A 20029-nucleotide genomic window follows, 5' to 3' on the forward strand; every position below is an offset into this window, starting at 1 on the left:
CTAGAGACCGAGACCTTTGGAAGTATGCTGTGTGTGAGAAGACCCGGCAGGACAAGTGAGACCATAACCCGTGGCCTCTACCTGGGATGTAGCCAGTCCACTTATGCATAAGTTTCCTTCTTAGGACACAAAACTCTACTTGTAAAGCCCTTTTGAGGCAAATCAAAATCAAAATCAAAATCGAAATCGATCAACATCAATGGAAATTGTAGCTGTGATACCAGTGCCAGTGGTACGTAAAAAAAACCATCTGAACGTGGCTGTTACCAGCGCCACCCCAACTGGCCTCGTACCGGTGGCACGTAAAAGGCACCATCCGATTGTGGCCATTGCCAGCCTCACCTGGCCCCTGTGCTGGTGGCGCGTAAAAAGCACCATCTGACCATGGCTGTTTGCCAGCCCTGTCTGGCACCTGTGCCGGTGGCACAGTAAAAGCACCCACTACACTCATGGAGTGGTTGACGTTAGGAAGGGCATCCAGCCCTAGAAACATTGCCAGATCAGACTGGGCCTGGTGCAGCCTTCTGGCTTCCCAGACCCCAGTTGAACCGTCCAACCCATGCCAGCATGGAAAGCGGACGCTAAACGATATAATTTAAAACATGTGATTCCTACTAGATGTGTTTTATCCACTCGTGTATATATAGTTCAAATTTACAGAAAACAAGATAAGTGTAGGAACAACAAGCAGGTTTATTAGTTTAATGCTCAGAAAGAATGGGAAAGTCTTTTAGTTTTGGAGCCTATGCTCTTCAACAGAAAGGATTTTAGGGCAAAGCACTGAATTTTTTTGTTTTTAAATAAAGACTATCAAGTCTATAAGGCAGCTTTGTGCCTGTTGTAAAGAATTTAGATTTTCTCGTCCCATTTTTGATATAACTTTAAATAAACTTCGTTTTTGGATTTGGTTTGCAAGATTCTTTATATGAGTTCGTGTGTTGAAGCATATTCTGGGGAGAGTCATTTTCTTTTTGTGCCTCATAATATAAAACACTCATCGGTAAAATTGCTACTTATTTCTTATTTTTATTTTCCTAAAATTTTCGTTGCGTCTTGCAACCTTCTCAATAGTTTTGACTCTCTTTAAACAAACTTAATTTTGATTTTTGAATGATGAAGTTAACCGAAAGGACATAAATGTTTGTTAAAATAAAATATAAAGAAAAAACGGGGGTTATTTCTCGATTAAAAGAAAATTATTGTGCGAAATAGATTATGTTTCGAATGAAATATAAAACAGGCTCGAATTTAAAGTTCTGTTCAATTCCTACAAAGCTGGTTTATTCAGTTTTCGAGTGGTGTGTGATTGTGGTGGAAGCCTCCCGTGACAACCTCGGTGGAGGAGCAGCAGTCATACACAACTACAGCATTTCTTGGCAGTCATGGTTGAAGATAGCTGACGACTTTTTCCTCGGTTCTCGACTGATTCGGACGAAATGAGTGCAAGGCAAACAACGAAGGCGCTTCTCTGTCCACAGTCGGATGGCAGAAGATCAGTTCTATTCTCTTAACCATTTCTCAGACTTCTTCTTTCCTGGCTAAAAAGAAAACCCCCCAAAAAATCAAAAAAAGTATCAACGATGGTTCGCGTGTTCAGGTGTTTCGGGTTCAAATCCCAGGTCGTCCTCCCCGTGGTCGACGAACCGATATCTATATGCACATCGAGTGATTGTGTGTTCATTGCTACCGTAGCAGGTTCATTGGAAGTATTCCGTATCCAGGTCGGCAAAGGATGGAAGAATGTCTGTTCCATCAACACAGAAGGCTTGGTCCAGCAGTTGGCTTACAGCGAGAAAGGTAGGAGACACACTCGAAGAAGACGACCATTCCACTTACACAGGCTTCTGATGCCTTCTTCTAATCATTTGTGTTAATATATATATTAATATCACTCGATTAATATATATATATTGATGATTTTCAGTGTTATTATTATTGTCTTAATTAAAAATTAATCAGATTCTTTGTAGAAGAGAATGAATAAGAAAGGAATTTTATTAAGTAAATTATTAGAATAATTTGCATTGAAGAGAGAAGCCCCGAGTGGAAAGCAAGTGTTTAATTGGTACTTGTATCGCAGAGTACCTGTTTAATTATTGTGTCTTGATTGTTAATTTCGATTTTTGGTTTCTTCTTGTTGCCTGAAGAGGAGGAGAGGAGGTTTGTGTGTTGATGGATGACAGCATGGTTCCAACATGTAAACGGGAAACGGTTTATGGCGGAGCCAGAGAAAGCCAAAACCATTCATTCTTCTGAACAATAATAAATGGTTTTTGGGGGAATCATTAGTTGTAGCAGAGAATAATAATAATAATAATAAAGAGAGAAACAAGTGAAGAATATATTTTATGTATCGAGATATTTGTTTCTATTTGAATGACAAACAAATCCGCCCATTTCTGTTAAAATCTCATTCCAGGTTCCCCCAGCAAACTCACAGCTTTGGGATGTTGGCTTCACGGATAGATTATATTATTATTATTATTATTTTCATGATTGTTTCTAAATATACTACTAAATACTTATTAGCATCTAAATGAAACCGTGGTCGGGATGATGCCTGCTTTCCTTTATTTTGTATTCTCAACATCTATTTTATGTTTACAAACCTGCGATGCTTTCTCTGTGTCTGGTTAAAAAAAAGGAAATCTATCGGACATTATCAGAAAATATTGATGAGATTCTTGGAAACGAGCCAAATTCATAAAGGATGGGCTTCCAACTGGCGAAACAATATTTATCCGACACTTTTCTGTGGATTTTATTAATGTTATAGGACTCAGTTGGATCTTTAATTGTATTTCATTCGATTTAATTAATAAATTTTGTTGGTGTTGGGATTTAAATGTTACCAAAAATGTTACGAAAAGCCAAACAGCAACAAAACAGAACATGGCCACATTTTACGGTTTAATTTAATTATTTCTCTAGTCATTTGTATAAATAATGACTAAAAACGATGAATGAATATAAAATTTCAGTTTTATTTTATTAGTAGAAGAGATGGTCTTGTTCAGTGTTTCCAAAGTGGGTTTTAGGGACTCTCAATGTTTCATGAAATAATTCTAGAATCCTTGGAGAGAAAGTGTCTGTTAATAAAAGAAGAAAAAAAGCCATTTGATAAAAGAGAAATAGTTTTTACCATTTTCAAAATAAGTTATTATAAGCTACTCATATTATAAACATAAAATTATTCCAAAATGTAAATTATTATGCTTTCTTATAGAAATATATTCTCATTCTAAAATCATTTTTATTCTGTTTAATTTCTTGTAAAATTAATGCAGTGTTGATATCCATTGAATGTAGATTCCTAGTATCTGGAATGTTGTCTGGGTTCTGCAATGAGATAAGTTTAGGAACAACTGCTCTATGCCACAGAACATGTTGTTGGAGAATTACTTTCTGTCCTGACTGGAAATTCTAATTTGCTCGACTGATTAACTTTTATGGTTTTCGTGTTAATTAAGCAATGATCCCAATTGCTGATTCTATTAATGAGGCCCTTCTTTTTTGACCAGTACAAAAGAAATTGTGATCTCGAATCTAATTTTCTTTTCCTTTTTTGAAAATTGTATTTTTATTTTCTTTTTTCCAGATGATTATTTGGCTACTTTAGAAGTGAAACATTTCCGCCATGAGAATCTAACTTTCATAAAGACTTATCTCGATCTGAAAAAATGGGAAAATAAAAAGAATTTTACAATAAGCTTACGTGTAGCTGAAAAATACCCCGTTATTATTCCTGGTCAACCTGTCTTTGAAGTCCTTGAAATACCGCAGGAAGAAAAGGCAAATAGTTTAAGCGTTTGTTCTCATACAGGTACTCTTGCTGTTGCTTGTCACAAAAAAGTTAACCTTTATATGATCCAAGAAAAATATTCTGCTGAATGTTCACGCTCTTACAAAGACGTTGTTCATATTTTAATTATAAACTGGGGACATGTCGTTAGCAAAGTGGTCATCAATGAAAGTTTCATAGCCTTAATGTCCAACCGCTATGCTCATGTTCTCAAGTTAAATTTTTATAATGGCTTTCGAAAAGTGGGCCTTCATATGAGTAATCCAGCTTCACAGGCAACATTGGATGCGAACCAACCAAAGGCTTCAAGTTCCTGCTTTGAGTCAACAGAATTAATTGCAGGGGATTTCGAAAATACTTCCTCACCCCCCTCTTTGTCGTCTAATGAATTACTCTTGCCCTCTGACAGCAGTTCTATTGTGAATATCAAAAACGACGAAGCATATACCCAATGGGTTTTCAGCTCAGATCAACGTGGAAGTAGAAAGAAACGTAGGAGTTTTGGACAAGGAACTCGTAATATCGCCGAAATAGCTAATGTTGCAATAACTCCAGACACAATTTATCTTCCCAAACTCCATGGAAATAGTGGAATTAATGGCTCAACCAAATCGTTGCCTAAAGTTATGGTTCAAGTCAAAGGTAACTGTTGTTTCTTTTTTCATAATTTTTACCATTAATTATTCTATATGAACATAATTATGTTTTGTAAGGTTCTTTTTCTATTTTATCAAGAAGTTGATTATGTTATCTAGATTTTATACTCGAATCCAAAATAGTCTTAGTTTAAGCCCCACGACTGACTTTATAAGAAGATATCAGTCCTCTTTCTGATCGATCAAGGATTCAGACCAGCAATGGGTTCCTTGGTATTTCTGGCAGGAACACCTTATTTCCCATTGTCTTACTTCATCTATTTGTCAGGAATAGTTCCCAGGGGGTAGATTTATCTTTCATTTTCTTCTTGCCATGAAATTGGAGCCAAACCTCAATTCTTGCAAACTGTTCAGCATGTCAAGGACACTTCCATTCACTCTTTAATCCTTTCACTCTTTAATCCATTCACCTTTTGCACTCTTTTCTGTCTTTTAGATGAGTTTTTGTATTTCCTCATCTTTTAGAATCATTTCCAGTCTCTCTCTCTCTCTCTCCTCTTTCACTCAACTTTCTCTAATTTCTTTTTCTATTTTTATCTCTTTTTTTCCATTTTTCCAGTCTTTTGGATTCTTTTGTTTCTGGTGTTCTAAATTTATTTTTGTCCTTTCTGTTCATTTCTGCTTTTTCATTTCTATCTTCAAATGTGTTGTAATTATAAAAAAAGTAATTTAAATTTTAAAGCCAATTTCTTTATTATTTTAAGAGAATTTTGTTCTTGGAAGTTTTCTCGTGGGTTTGTTGTGTCTGAGTTTTGTTAGAATAGGTATGAACATATCTATTCATTCCAGCAGATTCAAATGTAATCCTGTTGTTTACCCTCAGAAAACACTGCCCCCCATTGTCCCCTTACACTGGTGAATCTTGTGTGTTATGAACATGCATCATACAAAGGGAGGAGGTATGTTCTGATGATGAAAACCAACAGCAATCAGACAGTCATGTTTGAGTTAGCCAGAGTGTATTATGAACAAATAGACACATCATTGCTTGGATTCTCCCTCCTGTTCTGTGTGCACCCCATGAATTATTATTATCTGTTTGGCAGGCATCAGCAGGCATCAGTAAATAATTTATTTGCCGAATTATATAAACAAGAGTGTCTGTTTTTCTTAGTCGTCTGCTGGCTGGGTAGCTTTGACTGAGGAGACATACAATAAGGATGAAACACTGCAGTGTCTCTGTCCTTTTACACTGGTGAATTGCGTGTGTTATGGACACATATTTTTTAAAGGGAAGAGATGTTCTCTGAGGACAAAAAACCAACATTAATCAGGTATTCAGGTTTGGATTTTTTCCAGGGTGTGTTAAGAATGAATAGACACACCATTGTTTCGATTCTCACTGTTCTGTGTGTACCCCATGGATTATTTATGTTTGGCAGAGATCAACAAATAATTTGTTTGCTGAGTTCTATGAACACGGACCTTGTGCTTTTGTGTTAGAGTCATTTGCCTGGGAGGATAACTTTGACTGAGGAGACCTACAATAAGGTTGAAACACTAGGGAATTGCATGTGTTATGAACACACATTATTTAAAGAGAAGAAATGTTCTCTGATGACAAAAACCAACGTCAAATAATAATAATAATAATAATAATAATAATAATGGAATTATTGTGTATTGTGCTCAGGTGCACTACAACTCATCAAAGGTGCATGTACAGTACATAGAATTATGTAGAAAAGTCAGGAAAGTGAACAGTGTATGAGTCATGATATACAGGTGTGCATGCTTATGGTGGGGGGAGGGATGTCAGGTGTAGTGTTGGTGAATTTCAGGAAGCATGGAGGTTTTAAAGGATGCAATGTCTTGGCAACTAACAACTGATGCAGGTTGTTTGTTCCATGCTTCAGCATCTCTGAGTGTGAAAAAATGTTTCCGAAAGGGATGGGAGTTGTGCTGTAGGGAATGCCCACATGTGTATTAGGACACATGGAATTCAAAAAGGTGCTCAATGTGGTTGTTGGTGCAATGGTCAATAATTTTATGGGTGTTTACCAAGTCAGTTGCCAGACTTTGGAGCTTCAATGTATCCCTGCCCAGAGTATGGTAGATGCCGGATGGAAGGTATTTGTTTGAATTTGCCAGGATGTTTTTAGAATAAACTGAAACATCATTGTTTGGCTTCTTACTGTATCTCATGGATTATCAGGTATTAACTTATTTTGTATAATGGCCATAGCCAGTACTGCATCAACTGGCCTCCGTGCTGGTGGCACGTAACAAACACCATCCGATCGTGGCCATGCCAGCCTCGCCTGGCCTCCGTGCCAGTGGCACGTAAAAAACACCATCCGAGCATGGCCGTTCGCCAGCCTCATCTGGCACCTGTGTTGGTGGCACATAAAAAGCACCCACTACACTCACGGAGTGGTTGGCGTTAGGAAGGGCATCCAGCTGTAGAAACACTGCCAGATCAGACTGGGCCTGGTGCAGCCTTCTGGCTTCCCAGACCCAAGTTGTACCGTCCAACCCATGCCAGCATGGAAAGCGGACGCTAAACGACCATGATGATGATGATAATCTACTTGCTGTGATATGTATTTCAGTGTTAAGCTTAATAATGGATCAGAATCAAAGACCTGGCCAAAACCTAATGAAACAGGGTCCTGAATGTCTTAATTTTCCTTAAAAATAGTTTTTCTAAACTCATACAAAAGCAAGTAAATTGTGTACAAAACGGTGAAATGCCAGCTTCTGGGTGTGGGTGACACCCCACTGCTGGCGTCTCATGGAATCTCTTGCTAAGTTAATCCAACATGTTGCTTGCAGTTCTTATTTAACCCCAGGTTGGTTTACTTGCTAGTCTACTTAACTGCAGTATAGGTATTAATGTTTCGTTTTAACATTTTTACTTGTTTCAGTCACTGGTATGTGACCATACTGGAGCACCACCTTGTTGGATTTAGTCAACCAAATTGACCGTGCTACTTTCCTTTTTTAAGTCTGGTGTTTTAGTCTGTCAACCCCTTTTGCCAAGCCATTAGGTTAAGAAGATGGAAACAAAGCAACATTGATTTGTTTACATCCAAAGTGGTAAGGGGACTAGGACATTCTCTCCCCTCCCCTCTCTCTCTATCACATACACACATCTCACAGTTTCTGTCTACCAAATTCCCTGATAAAGCACTGGTTGATCCAGAGCTCTAAAAAATACTTCTCTGTGGTGCAGTGGGACTGAACCCAAACCATCTGGATACAAAGTAAACCCCTTAACCACACAGCCATGCCTCTGCCTCCGCTATCGAAATTCTTGTCATATCCCTGTATATTATCCAGGGCAAATATTTATAGCTTATCTCTTCAATTCCTCAGAAATTGAACTTTAGCATGCTAATTATTGGTCTTTTTCATTAGAGATAAACTTTTAATTAAACAGCTCTGATAATAATAATAATGAAATTATTGTATACAGTGCTCAGGTGCACCACAACTTGTCAGAAAGTGCATATAAAGCATATGCAGTAATGTAGAAATGTCTGGAAAGCGAACAATGTATGAGTCAGATACATGCTTGTGTGTGTATGGAGGGGAGAAAATCAAGTGTAGTGTTGGCGAATCTCAGGAAGCATGGAAGTTTTGAAGGATGCAGTGCTCCGACAACTAACAACTGATGCCGGCAGTTTGTTCGATGCTTCAGCAACTCTCAGCATGAAAAAATGTTTCCTGAAGTCATGGGAGCTGTGCTGTTTTCTGACTTTGTAAATATGTCCACGGGTGTTAGATGGGTGGAGTTTGAAAAGGTGCTCAGAGTTATTGTTTGTAAGATGGTTGATAATTTTATGGGTGTCTGCCAAGTCAGCTGCCAGACGTCGGAGTTTCAATGTGTCCATGCCCAGGGAAGTAAAGCGTTCAGGATATGGCAAATGCCTGATGGAGGGTATTCTTTTGGTTGCACGTCGCTGAACAGCTTCCAGACGATTGATATGAGTAAACGACAGCACAGACAGTGGAGGGAAACAAATTCTTTTATTAATTAAAGATAATTTTTGAATTTGAAACAATTAATTGGTACACGCATGGCTGTGTGGTTGAGCAGTTTGCTTTCCAACTATATAGGTTTAAGGTTCAGTCCTACTGTGTGGCACCTTGGGCTAGTCTTCTGCTATACCCCTGGGCTGACCAAACCTTGTCAGTGGATATGGTAGACAGAAACTGGAAGGAGCCTGTTATGTGTGTGTGTGTGTGTGTGTGTGTATACATACATACATACATATGTATATATATACAGACATATATATATATACATACATACATAACTTCAATGGACATGTTGGACAACTTACAGGGGGCTTCCATGGCGTACATGGAGGCTACGGCTATGGTTCTTGTAATGAGGAGGGAACCAGGCTGCTGGAGTTCTGCGATGCAAATGATTTTATGGTTTGCAATACTAACTTCAGAAACCTGCCAGGCACCTCGTCACCTACCAATCTGGCAGACACACTAGCCAAATTGACTACATCCTCACCAGAAAAAGGGAAAGATGGCTGCTTATAAATGCCAAAACCTTCCCAGGTGAAGAATGTACCCCACAACATAGACTGGTGGCTTGTGACTTCAGGATCAGGGAAAAGTGGATGCCCAGAAGACGACCAGCATGGAGGAGAAGGGTCTGGAAGCTTAAAGATCCTGTGAATGGACAAAGATTTAGAGACATATTACTCAAAGCCTTTGACGAAATAGAAGGGGATATAGCTTCACATGATGTAGAAGACAACTGGAGGTTTCTACGGGACAACCTGCTGAGGGCCACTGACCAGATCTGTGGATGGTGCAAAGTCCCCTCTCGACCCAAAATAACGTGGTGGTGAATCAGTGTTTTTGATAGAGCTATTAGAGAAAAGAAACAGGCTTGGAAGGACTGGAAGAACGGTGGTAGCTGGGAATTATATCAGACTGCCAGAAGAGAAGATGGGAGACAGGTTTATTTAGCCAGAGGGGAAGCAGATAAGAAAAAATTTGCCAATGTTCTGTGCCGTGAGGATGAAAGACTTGAGGTATTTCTTGTTGCAAGACAGTGTGTGAGAGAGAATCATGATGTTGTAGGAGAGAAATGTGTCCGCATGGATGATGGTTCTCTTGCACTAAACGAGGTTGCAAAGAGAGAGACTTGGAGACACCAACCACTATGAATGGTTGCTGAATAAAGAAAATGAATGGGAGAAAGAGAGTCTGCTGATTGTCAACCCAATAGAGGGACCAGCAATTTAAGTTGACAGTAGCTTGGTAGATAAAGCAATTAAGAGTATGAAGACAGGGAAAGCCCCCAGCCCATCAGGAATTACTGCAGAGATGCTCAAAATATCTGGCAGTATCGGCTATAGCCTAGTCACCTGCATAGTTAACCAGGTGATACACGAAGGAGTCATACCCAATGACTGGTGTAGCAGCATAATAGTGAACTGCTACAAAGGTAAAGGTGACGCTTTAGATATAAATAATTACAGAGGTATCAAGCTGTTGGATCAGGTAATGAAGGTTACGGAGAGGGTCATAGCCCAACTGATTAGGGAGAGAGTCAGTTTAGATGAGATGCAGTTTGGATTTGTGCCAGGGAAAAGTACCACTGATGCTATATTTCTGGTAAGACAGCTGCAAGAGAAATACCTAGCCAAAGATAAGCCCCTGTACCTGGCTTTTGTTGACATGGAGAAAGCCTTCGACAGGGTCCCCTAATCCCTTATCTGGTGGTCAATGAAGAAACTTGGGATAGATGAATGGTTAGTGAGAGCTGTGCAAGCCATGTACAGGGACGCTGTCAGTAAGGTGAGGGTTGGCAGCAAGTACAGTGAAGAATTCAGGGTAGAGGTAGGGGTCCACCAAGGTTCAGTCCTCAGCCCCCTCCTATTTATCAAAGTCTTCCAGGCAATAACAGAGAAATTCAGGACAGGATGCCCCTGGGAGCTCCTCTATGCTGATGACCTTGCTCTAATTGCTGAGTCACTATCAGAACTGGAGGAGAAGTTTCAGGTATGGAAGGAAGGTCTAGAATCGAAGGGCCTCAGAATCAATCTAGCCAAAACCAAAGTCCTAATAAGTAGAAAGGCAGGCAAACCATAAATCCCTTCAGGTAGATGACCCTGCTCGATCTGTAGTAGGGGTGTAGGTAGAAACTCCATAAGATGTACCCTGTGCAAGCTATGGACACATAAGAGGTGCCACAATATCAGAGGAAGGCTAACTAGGAAGATTGTTTTTGTATGTGGCAGATGCTCAGGAGCAATAAACACTGAAAATGTGCAGAGACCAACGTCTACCATGTTCCAGGGAGAAAAACTAGAAGTAGTTGATAGCTTCCGCTACCTAGGTGACCAAGTCAGTAGCGGGGGCGGGTGTGCTGAAAGTGTAGCTGCTAGAATAAGAATAACCTGGGCAAAGTTCAGAGAGCTCTTACCTCAGCTGGTGACAAAGGGCCTCTCGCTCAGAGTAAAAGGTAGACTGTATGACGCATGTGTACGAACAGCCATGCTACATGTCAGTGAAACATGGGCTGTGACTGCTGAGGACATGTGTAAGCTCACAAGGAATGAAGCCAGTATACTCCAATGGATGTGTAATGTCAGTGTGCATACTCGACAGAGTGTAAGTACCTTGAGAGAAAAGTTGGACCTAAGAAGCATCAGATGTCATGTGCAAGAGAGATGACTTTGCTGGTATGGTCATGTGGCAAGAATGGATGAGGATGGCTGTGTGTAAAAGTGCCACACCCTAGCGGTTGAAGGAACCTGTGGAAGAGATAGACCCAGGAAGACCTGGGACGAGGTGGTGAAGTAAGACCTTTGAACATTAGTCCTCACCAAGGCAATGACTAGTGACTGAGACCTTTGGAAATATGCTGTGCTTAAGAAGACCTGGCAAGCCAAGTGAGACCATAACCTCTTGGCCTATGCCAGGGGTGTAACCAGCCCACTTATGCGTACCTTTCCTTCATTGGACATTAAACTCTGCTTGCGAAGACCTGTTGAGGCAAGTGAAATCGAAATCGAATTCAAATTTGATGACTGGCATCCGTGCTAGTGGAGCGCTAAGAGAACCATCCGAGCACGATCGTTGCTGGAGCAGCTGATGGCCTCCATGCCGGTGGCACGTAAAAAGCAACATTCAAGCGTGATCGTTACCAGCATTGCCCTTCTGGCACGTGAAAAACATTTGAGTGAGGTCGTTGCTTGTGCCACTGGACTGGCTCCTGTGCAGGTGGCACGTAAAAGCATCCACTACACTCTCAGAGTGGTTGATATTAGGAAGGGCATCCAGCTGTAGAAACTCTGCCAGATCAGATTGGAGCCTGGTGCAGCCATCTGGTTCGCCAGTCCTCAGTCAAACTGTCCAACCCATACTAGCATGGAAAGCAGACGTTAAACAATGATGATGATGATGATGATGTATATATACACACACACATACATACATGCAAGGGGATGTTGAAAAGTTCCTGGCTTTAAGGGTAAAAGAAAATAGAGGAGGATCAGTTAATTATGATTTTATTCAACATATTTCCCCTCTCAGATTCACACACTTATTGCAGCAGCCCTTCAGTTTTTCTAAGCCCTGTAAAAGAACTCGGAAGGTTAGGCCTCCAACCAGGACTTTCATAAAGCCAAGAACATGTGTTTGTGTGTATATACATATTGGATCTCCCAGAGGCAAAGTGGCTGAGTTCCTTTCAAGTTTTGGGCCTCACAGAGGCAATGACCAAGATCTTTGGCATTGTGTCATGCTTGAAAAGAAGAGCCATCAAGCCGAGCAAAATTGCAGTTATGGCAGACACTGGTGTCATGCAAATGGCACCTGTGCTGGTGGCACATAAAAACACCCATTGCACTCTCGGAGTGTTTGGCGTTGTTAGGAAGGGCATCCAGCTGTAGAAAACCATGCCAAATCAGACTGGAGTCTGTTGCAGCCCTTCCAGCATACCAACCCTGGTCAAACTGTCCAGCCCATGCCAGCATGGACAATGGATATTAAATGATGATGATTGATATATATATATATATATATGTGTGTGTGTGTGTGTTAATGTCCCCCTCATCTCAGCATTGCATGATAACTGTGAATGAGCACCTTCAATAGAAACATGTTTGACTGTGGGTAAATATTACCTTCCTTGAGAACAGTTAAGGGTTGGTGATGGGAAGAGCATCCAGATGTGGAATATAAACTCTGTCTACTTCGATAAACACCACCTGACTCCTGCAAACATTGAAATGTGGTCGTTAAAATGATGATGATGCTGATGATGATAAAGAAACGTATTTCTCTATGAAATTGTCACTGTAATTTTTTTACTTGTAATAATAAATTAAGATTTTATTATAAATCAATTATCAATTATCATATTTGTTACTCATAATAATCAATAACTTAATTATTTATTATAAGGAAAGTTAAATCAAGAAAGTCCCAGATTGTTCAAGGCATAAAACAAGGACACAAAGCAAAAATTAGGAAGAAAAAAACCAAACATTCTTCCGTCTTTTTTGTTTTTTATTTTTTTTGTATTTTATTTTGTCTTTCATGCCAGTATGGGTTCATCATCATTGTCGTTTAACGTCCGCTTTACATGCTGGCATGGGTTGGATGGTTTGACAGGGGTCTGGGAAGCCAGGAAGCTGCACCAAGCTCCAATCTGATCTGGCAAAGATCCACAGCTGGATGCCCTTCCTAATGCCAACCACTCAGCAGAGTGTACAACAAACTCAACATTCGAATCGGTTCTGTTGCAATAATACATTGCAGTTTCCAACCAGGTTATTGGCCGACTGTGAGCTCTTGAAAGGAGAAAGTCAGTTTGAACAAGAAACAGTTTGTTGTATTTTGTGCATCTTGAAACCACCAGTTCTCCAGTTGTTTGACCGATCTACTGATTAGTTCCATAGGTCTGACTGCGGAGTTAACAAGTTTCTTTGCCAACCGCATGCTTCCCGGTTCAGTCTGTCTGTAGCAAAGATATTCTACCATAGCTGCAGACTGACCAAAGTCTTGTGGGTGGCTTTGGTAGACAGAAACCGAAAGAAGACTGTCTTGTGTGTGTTTCTTGAAATTATGAAATAGTGGTAAATAAGCGTCACCATACAAGACATGTTGCTCGTTTCCAGTTTTCTGTGGAAACGTGCCTGGCCATGAAGAAATATAATCTCATTTGGAAACAGGTTGGGGTTGGCCACAGGAAAGGTCCCAGGTGATAGGAAATGTGTCTCATGAAAAATCTGTCTGACTCATGCAATTAAAGAAACGTAGGCATTAAACCACTTGATGGTTCTGTTTATTTCACAGCCCATCTTTTCCTGATGGTTGCTGTGACTGTCACTGGTTCCAGTTGCCAAACAATCTGGGTTCCTTTTATCAGTTTTTATTTTTGGCGAATTTAGGAAACTTTTTTATAATGACATCAATTCGAATGGTAATTGTAGTAGTTAAGACACCAGTGCTGGTGACACTTAAAAGCACTGTTCGAGTGTAGCAGTTACTAGCATCGCCTGACTGGCGTCCGTGTTGGTGACACGTAAAAGGCACCAACCGATCGTGGCCGTTTGCCAGCCTGCTCTGGCCCTGTGCAGGTGGCACGTAAAAAGCACCCACTACACTCACGGAGTGGTTGGCGTTAGGAAGGGCATCCAGCTGTAGAAACACTGCCAGATCAGACTGGAGCCTGGTGCAGCCTCCATGGCTTACCCGACCCCGGTCGAACCGTCCAACCCATGCTAGCATGGAAAGCGGATGTTAAATGGTGATGATGATGATGATTGAAGGGGATTGTAATGTCCCTCAATAGACATTTCTGGTCCTTGTATTATTTTTATTGTGGTATAAAGTAGGATTTCTAATACCAGTACAAGCTGTCAGATTTTAGGGACCAGTGAAGTCAATTATTTGTGGAGATGCATGGCTGAGTGGTTAGAGTGTCAGACATATAGTTGTAAGATTGTGGTTTCAATTCCTGGACTTGATGTGTTGTGTTCTTGAGCAGAACCCTTCATTTCACATTGCTCTCTAGTCCACTTGACTGGTGAAAATGAGTAAACGTGTGAGGGACTGGCATCCCATCCCGGGAGGAATATATTTACACCAGAGAAACTGAGGCAACTGACCCTGTCCCAATCCCCCGTGCTCCTTACAGAGTAATGTGCATTAACCAAAGTCAATTACATTATTAATTCCATTACATGACTGACACCTCATGTTATTGACCTCGGTGAGATATGAACTCAGAATGGAAAAAACTATAACCAAATACCACAAGGTATTTGCTTTAATGCTGTAATAATTCTGTCATTCCAATAATGACAGAGTTATGATAATGGTTTCTAATTTAGGCTTTGATCATATCGGGGCTTTGCCACATTAAGACTAACCCCCAAGACCACATGCTCAGGAAGCAAGCTTCTTAATGGTTTCTAATTTAGGTTCCAGGCCTAAATTAGTTTTGAAGGAAGAACTCATCATTAACATTGACCCCAGCACTTGACTGGTACTTTATTTTATCGACCCCCATTCTCCACAGAGAGATGAAGGGCAAAATGTTGGATTTGAACACAGAATATAGAACCAGAAGAAATGCAACTTTTCTTTGTTCTGCTCTCTAACGATTCTGCTAGCTCACCACCTTAATAATAATAATAATAATGGCTGCCCAGTCCTGGCTAAGAAGGAATATATTCACAGACACGACAGAGTTGCGACCTATATACACTGGAAGCTATGCCAACATTATGGAATAACAACAGAAAAAAGATGGTATAGGCACACGCCAGAAAAGGTCACAGAAAACGAGAAAGCAACCATACTCTGGGATATGCCAATACACACAAATAGAGAAATTAAGGCCAACAGACCAGATATAGTTGTCAGAGATCATGAAGAAAAAAAATTGCTTTCTAATTGATGTATCAATACCAGCAGATGACAACATGTCTCTAAAAGAAATGGAGAAAATTTCAAAATACAAAATCCTGGAAATAGAGGTAACTAGAATGTGGAATCTGAAAACAGAAACAATTCCTATCATAGTAGGTGCATTAGGCATGATAAAAAATATTCAGACAAATACATAACAAAAACACCAGGACTTACAAACACATATAACACAGAAAATTGCACTACTGGGCACTGCACACATCCTTTGCAAAACACTTTCAATACTGTGAAAATAAGAGCACCACAACAAACCACAGCACATACCCAAGGCACACAGAGCTGCACTCGGTAGTGAAGTGAAAGCACAATATAAAAATAAGATTACTGAATGATGATAATAATAATAATAATAATGATAATTTGTTTTCACCAAACATCAAGATAAAATGCCTGCTAACTGAATTATCGTGTAATAGATAATAATAACAAAAATGATAATTATTTCAACTGTAGGTATGTGATTAAAATTTGGTGGAAGGGTTATTAAAATAAAACTATTTGAGACTTTGATCTTTTGATTCATTTGTATGACATATCAAACATCATCAGCTGTTAATCACTGACCAGAGTTAATTAGATCAGCCATTAAGTGCAACTGGATCTTGTGGGGTGAGGGAGTGTTTGTGTTGTACAAAAATATGAGGAAACTATTGGGATTATGAAATATCGATTCTGTTCCCTGACCAATCAATAAAAGGTTCAATATTTATTGATTCAATCTTTTCTTCTTTTGCAGATCAAAGCGTTTTTGTAAATGGAAAAATTAAAGCTGACACATTACTTTATAAGATTGGTTTACCTGATATTTCATGGAGACACATGCAGCTGCTATGTATATACTCAGGTAAGTATCAATGATTATGTTGCCAAGGTGGTGGTGAGCTGGCAGAAACGTTAGCATGCCAGGTGAAATGCTTAGCAGTATTTCATCTGTCTTTGTGTTCTGAGTTCAAATTCTGCCGAGGTCGACTTTGCCTTTCATCCTTTCGGTGTCGATAAATTAAGTACCAGTTGCGTGCTGGAATCGATCTAATTGACTGGCCCCATCCCCCCAAATTTCGGGCCTTGTGCCTAGAGTAGAAAACTATAATTCTGTTGGTTGGCCACACTCCCGTCTCCCTGATTATCTCCCTTAGTTTATGAAATCCAAAATCCTGACAGAACAAAACACCAAATAACAAGAACAACAACCTGAAGACATGGCACTGCGGTTCAGAAGCTTTCTTCCTGACCGTGTGGTCTTGGGATCAATCCTGCTGCATGGCATTTCGTGCCTGATATGATCAAAGCCTTGTCAGTGATTTTGGTCTTATATAAAAAGTGGAGGTTATGTGGCTTGGTGGTTAGGAGTGTTGGACTCATGATCGTAAGATTGTGGTTTCAATTCCTGGACGGTGTGACATGTTGTGTCCTTGAGCAAAACACTTCATTTCACGTTGCTCCTGTCCACTCAGCTGGCAAAAATGAGTAACACTGCGATGGACCTGTGTCGCATCCAGGTGGGGAAGATATATGCCATGAAAACAAGGAAACTGGCCCTTATGAGCTCGAGAAGGAAACATTTTCTTTTTAATATAGATATAAAAGTAGATACACTGATAACAAGGAAAACAAAGAATTTGAGCATTCATTTATTTCCTTCTTTAGAAGTATGTGTGTGTGTGTGTGCAGCCTGCACAGTCTCTCTCCTGCACAAATTCATGTACTTCCTCCTCAACCATTCTCATCGTAAAAGACCCACTTACACCTCTTCTAATCTTCATAAACCCATTCTGTATACGCCTAATTTTAGGAATGTACAGAAAGCTCTTGCATCTTTCCTAATGGGATGCCTGCTAATAAATTCGATACTGAATTGGCTAATGAGGACACATTCAAACATTTAGTCAGTTGGAGTGTGCCTGGACCCAGCGCCTGAAACCCTAAATCCAGCACCTCTTCATGGATGAGTAGGAATGCTACGCAAAGGCAGGTAATCTGGTTCCATCCGTCTGCTTCCCTCAGTTTTCAAATCCAGAGAATTACAGCCATTTCACAACCATCTTCATGTAGCATTTATTTCAGTTCACAAAGAATTCTGCATCCCCTTCTAATGTAAAGTCTTTCTATAATGTAAAGTCTTTCTAATGTAAAGTCTTTCTATAATGAACTGTAAGAATTATCTTTCCAATGCTAGTTTTTCTTTTTCTTTTTCTTTTTCTCCCCCCAGCATCAGGACAAGGAACACCAAGTCAGTGTGACTCAGATTTCCCCCTACAATCCATTAAATGTGACCCCAAAATGGAAATGTTCTGTTACCTTGGTAATTCCCACGAAGGTCAGCTTTATTCTTTGTCTCCACCCGCAGTTCAGATGCTTTCCTCCTACAAATATTCTTCTCCTGCCCTTCAGGTAAGCCAGAATTTCTTTGCATTTCAAACTTGGTTTTAACAATTTCTTTTGGCTGCGTGGTTAGGAAGCTCACTTCCAAATCATGTGGCTTGGGTTCAGTTCCACTGCACAACATCTTGGACAAATGTCTTCTGTCCTGAGCATCATTATCATCATCATCATCCTTTAATGTCTCTTTTCCATGCTGGCATGGGTTGGATAGTTTGACAGGAGGTGATAAGCTGGAGGGCTGCATCGATGCTCTTCCTAATGCCAACCACTTTACAGGGTGGACTGGGTACTTTGAACATGGTGCTGGCTCTGCTGCTTTATATGTGGTGCTGGTACCATGTTTTTTTTATTTACATGGCTTTAGCATGGGTACTATTTTTTATGTGGCACTGATATATATATATATATATATATATATATATAATAATAATATTAGGGAGTATAACTCCAGACTTACAGGGAAAAATTCAGTTTAGTATTAAATCAAATTTCACAATATAAATATATAAAATATAAATTAGAGATAAAACCACTATTATGCAACTCAAACAGTGATAGACATAAACCAACACATAAATAACAAATAATATATATTTTTATAAAACATATAACTTATAACTAGATTTCAAAAGGTATAAAATGAATTCTTTCACTTATTATATTATATATTGATCATTCATTTTATACCTTTTGAAATCTAGTTATAAGTTATATGTTTTATAAAAATATATATTATTTGTTATTTATGTATTGGTTTATGTCTATCACTGTTTGAGTTGCATAATAGTGGTTGTATCTCTAATTTATATTTTATATATATATATATTTTATATATATTTTCACACTGAGAGTTGCTGAAGTATGGAACAAACTGCTGGCATCAGTTGTTAGTTGTCGGAGCACTGCATCCTTCAAAACTTCCATGCTTCCTGAGATTCACCAACACTACACCTGATCTTTCTCCTCTCCATACACACGCAAGCATGGATCTGACTCATACACTGTTCTTTTTCCAGACATTTGTACATTACTGCATATGCTTTATACGCACTTTTGACAAGTTGTGGTGCACCTGAGCACTGCATACAATAATTTCATTATTATATTTTATAAACTTTGTGTGCATGCATAGCCTTGTCTTCTTCATATCATGTGATGGTTGTAAACAAGCATCAAACCAGCATCCAAGTAATGTTGCTCATTTCCAGTTTTCCGTGGAAAACATGTGATTCCACGAGGAAATATTGCCTTGATTGGAAATATTGCATTTCTTGGTTGAAGGCTGGAGACAAGAAGAGCATCCTGCTGTAGAAATTCTTCAATGAATTCCATCCAGTCTATGCAATCATGGAAAAGTGAACCTTAAAATTATTGTGAAAAATGCAATGTCACTTTCTCATGGTTTGGAAAGATCCAAGAATTGATATTCACCTGGAATCTCTAACAAGAGTTTAACGGTTTTCTTTCTAAGCAGACTAGAATCAATGAAAATAACCTATCTCCGTGTAATCTTGTGTGTTTTCACATTTTCTCAGTTCTCAATCTGCAGACATAGATTAGAAAGAGTTAACTAATCTAGATAATCCACATAGGTGCTGGCTTGGCTGTGTGGTTAAGAAGCTCTCTTTGTAATCAAATGGTTTTGGGTTCGGTCCCACTGTGTGACGCCTTCCACACGGGATTGAAAAATACAAACTAATTCAGTTGACTTCATCTCTAGAAAATGATACAGTTAAATATTTTTAACCCTTTTCATACCAACACCTTGTTCTGTTTACAGATGACCCCTTGTTCACAGCATCTGCTGTCAGCTGTATGGTCGTGCTAGCTACGACACTTGCTGCTAAGATAGAAACTTTCTATTTTAGAATAATCTAAAAACTTTCCTTTAAAATTTGATGTTAATTTTTGTTCCAAACACCAACTTAATTAATACTGACGAAGTTGTTTCATTAAATTCTTCATTATTTTCGAAATTATTTGAAAGAAAGGCTGTATATTTCCCCAGAAATTCTATATCCCTGGGCTGACTAAAGGCTTTGTTAGGGAATCTGTTAGACAGAAGCCCATTGTAAACATGTGTGTGTGTTTGTCCCTGCACTGCTTGACAACTGGCGTTGGTTTGTTTGCATCCCTATAACTTAGCAGTTTGGCAAAAGTGGCTGACAAAGTAAATAGCAGGCTTTGAAAAAGAAAAAGAAAAAAAAAAAGAAGAAATACATACTGGGGTGGATTTGTGAGACTAAATCCCCGTTCAATGCAGTGCTCC

General features: G+C 39.4%; 1 protein-coding gene across 2 annotated transcripts in view; it reads left to right on the forward strand.

The window, feature by feature from the left end:
• Positions 1 to 1347: 1347 nt before the first annotated feature.
• The window catches only part of LOC115209399 (Hermansky-Pudlak syndrome 3 protein), a 66812-nt gene continuing 48130 nt past the window's right edge, over positions 1348 to 20029 (forward strand). For both annotated transcript variants that reach the window (XM_029777792.2, XM_029777793.2), the window contains exons 1-4: positions 1348 to 1797; positions 3599 to 4444; positions 16115 to 16222; positions 17588 to 17769. In XM_029777792.2, coding sequence (XP_029633652.1) covers positions 1581 to 1797; positions 3599 to 4444; positions 16115 to 16222; positions 17588 to 17769 — 1353 coding nt within the window. In that variant the 5' untranslated portion in view covers positions 1348 to 1580. The remainder of the gene's footprint in view (positions 1798 to 3598; positions 4445 to 16114; positions 16223 to 17587; positions 17770 to 20029) is intronic.

Source organism: Octopus sinensis, linkage group LG3, assembly GCF_006345805.1.
Source record: "Octopus sinensis linkage group LG3, ASM634580v1, whole genome shotgun sequence".
NCBI classification, from domain to species: domain Eukaryota; kingdom Metazoa; phylum Mollusca; class Cephalopoda; order Octopoda; family Octopodidae; genus Octopus; species Octopus sinensis.